The sequence below is a fragment of the Echinops telfairi genome, unplaced genomic scaffold (genome assembly GCF_000313985.2).
Source record: "Echinops telfairi isolate 266 unplaced genomic scaffold, ASM31398v2 ScPeMD7_3;HRSCAF=10, whole genome shotgun sequence".
Taxonomy (NCBI): Eukaryota; Metazoa; Chordata; class Mammalia; order Afrosoricida; family Tenrecidae; genus Echinops; species Echinops telfairi.
In genome coordinates, this window is record NW_022103899.1 from 33,178,563 (window position 1) to 33,181,825 (window position 3,263).

Consider the following 3,263-nt stretch of genomic DNA (forward strand, 5'->3'; position numbering starts at 1 on the left):
ACAGCCAGGAACAGTACTAGGTACCTTGTAGCTGAGAGAAGTAGAGTCCCTGCCCTGCTGAAGTTTAGTATCAAGAGAGGGTTGGGAGGCAATGATTCATAGACCTTAATTTAAAAGATTTTTTTAAAATTAGATTGACCCCTCATTTCCTGCAATGATTTTAGAACTCTGTCTTTACAATGTCCAATGTCTCTGCTTTCCTGTTTTCTCTGTAGATGCTACATCAGGATCTTCAAGAGACTGGGCTCGGGACATTGGGATACCCTTCTCATACACATTTGAACTGAGAGATAATGGTACACACGGATTTCTCCTGCCAGAGGATCAGATCCAGCCCACGTGCGAGGAGACCACGGAGGCTGTGTTCTCTGTGCTCGATGACGTGTATGATAAGTACTGGGCCGCCAACAGCGCTGGGAAGGTTTCGTCCACCCCTGTGGCCCTGGGCCTGCTGCTGGTCTTCATTTCTCTATTCTAAGTGCATCCCAGCAAGCAGGGAGTGCTTTGACTCTGGTTGTACAAATAATTTGACCAAAAAATATTTTCCATTTCAGTAAACAGTAATCATATGTACACCTTTATTTGTTTGATTGGTAATTCATTGATATGACTTTAAGGAAATACTAGTTATGTACTGCCCGAAGGATGCTACAAGCTAAATCATCCTAAGACTCGGTGGTGTATGAATGGGTAGTTAGCTGGGATGCTCTGCTGAGCTTGGCTGGGCTCACTTGTACGTCTGTGATCAGTTTCAAGTCAACTGACTGGTGTTGCCCAGGTTCACGCTCAAGGTCGCCCAGCTATTCACTTCCTGGAGGATAGATTTCATGGAGATGAGGAACCGTGGCTACCCTGCGTGTGTCTTGTCCTCTAGCATGCCAGAGCAGACATGCGGCTGTGGTGGAGGAGAAAGAGCAGCCGGAAAGCAAGTGTCAAGGTGATGCCTTTCATTCCTCTACTTGCTACCATCCCGTTAGCCAAATGAGGTCACAGAGCTGACCTCAGAGTCGGGATGGAGTAGAGCCCAAGGTGAAAGATAAAAATAAATAAAAACGGAGGTCACTAACACCACTGGCTTCACTTTAGCTTGAAGCGAGTTCTGCTATCAATTGAAGGGATTCAACTGCATCCTGATTGTCCTTCCCAGCTTTAAGCCTTAGTAAGTCTGGGGCCATCAGCAGAAGCCCACTGCCCTTATACTCTCTGAGCCCAAGGGCACCTGAGGAGACTCGAATGGGAGCTTCTGTTCTTTAGGAATCCTTTGTGATTGATGTCAAGGCTCCTTAAGGAAAATGAGGTCGGAATCAGTTCTCTGCCTAGAATGATTCCTTACCTAAGTTCTTTTAAAATTTTGCTTGTGCCTTCAAACCAAATTCTTATTTCATTTTGTATCACTGAGTGTGTTGCAACATCCTGACATAAGTTTATTTAATCTCTCTCCATAGCTGTTGCTGAATTTATCTATTGTGTGCTTATATGTAGATTCTGGGGTAAAACAGGATCAATTTCTGTGTCTTTCAGGATTTGTAGGTGGGTCAGAACAGATGCAGAAAGTTCTTGTGCAGCCTTACTGTACTGCAGTGGTGCTCCACCTTCCTCATGCCGACACCCTTTCATATGGTTCCTCATGTTGTGGTGACCGCCCGACCATGAAATTATTTTCATTGTTATTTCATCACTGTCATTTTGCTACTGTTATGATTGACCCCTGTGAAAGGGTCGATCGACCCCCAAAAGGGTCGCGACCCACAGATTGAGAGCCGCTGCTGTACTGCCAGAAGGCGCGAGGGTGGGGCTGTCGGCTCAGGTTGGGTTTGCCACCCAAACGATGAGCAGTTGAAGCCCAGCAGCCGCTGGAAGGGAAGACGACTGCTCCCCCACGTCTCTGCAGCTGCAGCCACTCTAGCTAGGGTCACTGTGAGTCGGAATCACCTGGTCGCCCAGGTTTAGTCCAAGAAAATGCGCCAAGTCTTTTCAGTGATTTCAAAGCTGATGTGTAGGAAGTGAAGGGACTTGGAATAAAAAGAATTGTTGCAAGTAGGCGTTGGCACAATCATGTCAAAGTAAGAGTACATTTACGTAACACTTAGGGGTGAGGAGGAATTGTCTGCAAGTTCAACATTGATCACCAAGGACATCCTGTAGTCAAAAACATAGAAACTCTAGGAGGTGCAGTTTGCTAGGCTGTGAAGTTACCATGGTGAATATGACAGACATGGCCTCCGTGGTCCTGGAATTGATATTCTAGAGGCTACTACCAGGGGTGGCAGTCATAAATAATTGGCCACAGTGTTGCCTGCTGGGTACATCTCAGCTCTACGGGAACCATAATCACCAAGAGCACAAATAAATAAGCTAAATCATTACATGTTTTGACACATGTTATGAAAGAAATCAAGAGTAAGTGGAGAGGTAAGCTAGGGCCAGATGGTCTGTGTGCGGCTATGTAGGTATTTGATTGTGCTTTCTTGGCTATTCAATTGCAAGCCCTCCGAAAGCGCTCCTATGGCCATCATTTGCTCTGTGTCTCCATGTGCCACCTGGAAATGGTGCTAAGCATTTGTCAGGCATTGAACAAATGTAGCTGTGGCCAGCTGACAGGGCACCCTTGGGTGCTCAGTCACCCATTTCAAAATTTCCTTGTTAGACACAGTCACAATGAACTTCTTGGCTGTAACCCTTTTATTGCCTTTCTGTATCTTCTTATTTATTTATTTTCATGTTTTGCTAGTGAGTGGCTGATAAGGGTCAGAAAGGGGAATGGCAGGGGCAGTCGGGCTTAATGAATCAGAGGACAGTTATTTACATAAAAATGCCAGTGTCACAATGGTAATATTGTTAGGAGAAAATAGTTGGGTTTCATCAATGGTCAGCTTGAGAAGGAAGAAATCTAATTGATTACCCAGCCAGCGCTACATTCCAGGAGGCAAGGGAGCTGTCCTGGAGACAGGTGAGAGGCCTGAGGTTTTGTTTTGAAAGCAGCTTTTTCACAATCTGGACTTCTGACTACAGTACTATAGAAGATGTGATTTACAAAGTTCAATTCATGTATAAAGATTGAGCCCACAGTCCAATAAAAAGGAAAGGGTATAAAATGGAAACCCAAGCTATCTGCTTAAAACCTTCCACTTGGATTCTAAGACTCCAGGACAAGATTATAGCTTCCATAGGGAGCGTCATACATTACTGGTTATATAGGGGCTGAGGTTTGTGACGTGTTTTGTCACTTCATGTGAAAGGATCCTAAGAGCGAGATAGGAAGG

The 3,263-nt window shown here is 45.1% G+C and overlaps 1 protein-coding gene across 1 annotated transcript in view; it reads left to right on the plus strand.

The window, feature by feature from the left end:
- Positions 1 to 526, plus strand: part of CPO (carboxypeptidase O) — a 41,809-nt gene extending 41,283 nt beyond the window's left edge. Inside the window, exon 7 of the mRNA XM_045297426.1 lies at positions 216 to 526. Coding sequence (XP_045153361.1) covers positions 216 to 478 — 263 coding nt within the window. The 3' untranslated portion in view covers positions 479 to 526. The remainder of the gene's footprint in view (positions 1 to 215) is intronic.
- The last annotated feature ends 2,737 nt before the right edge of the window (positions 527 to 3,263 follow it).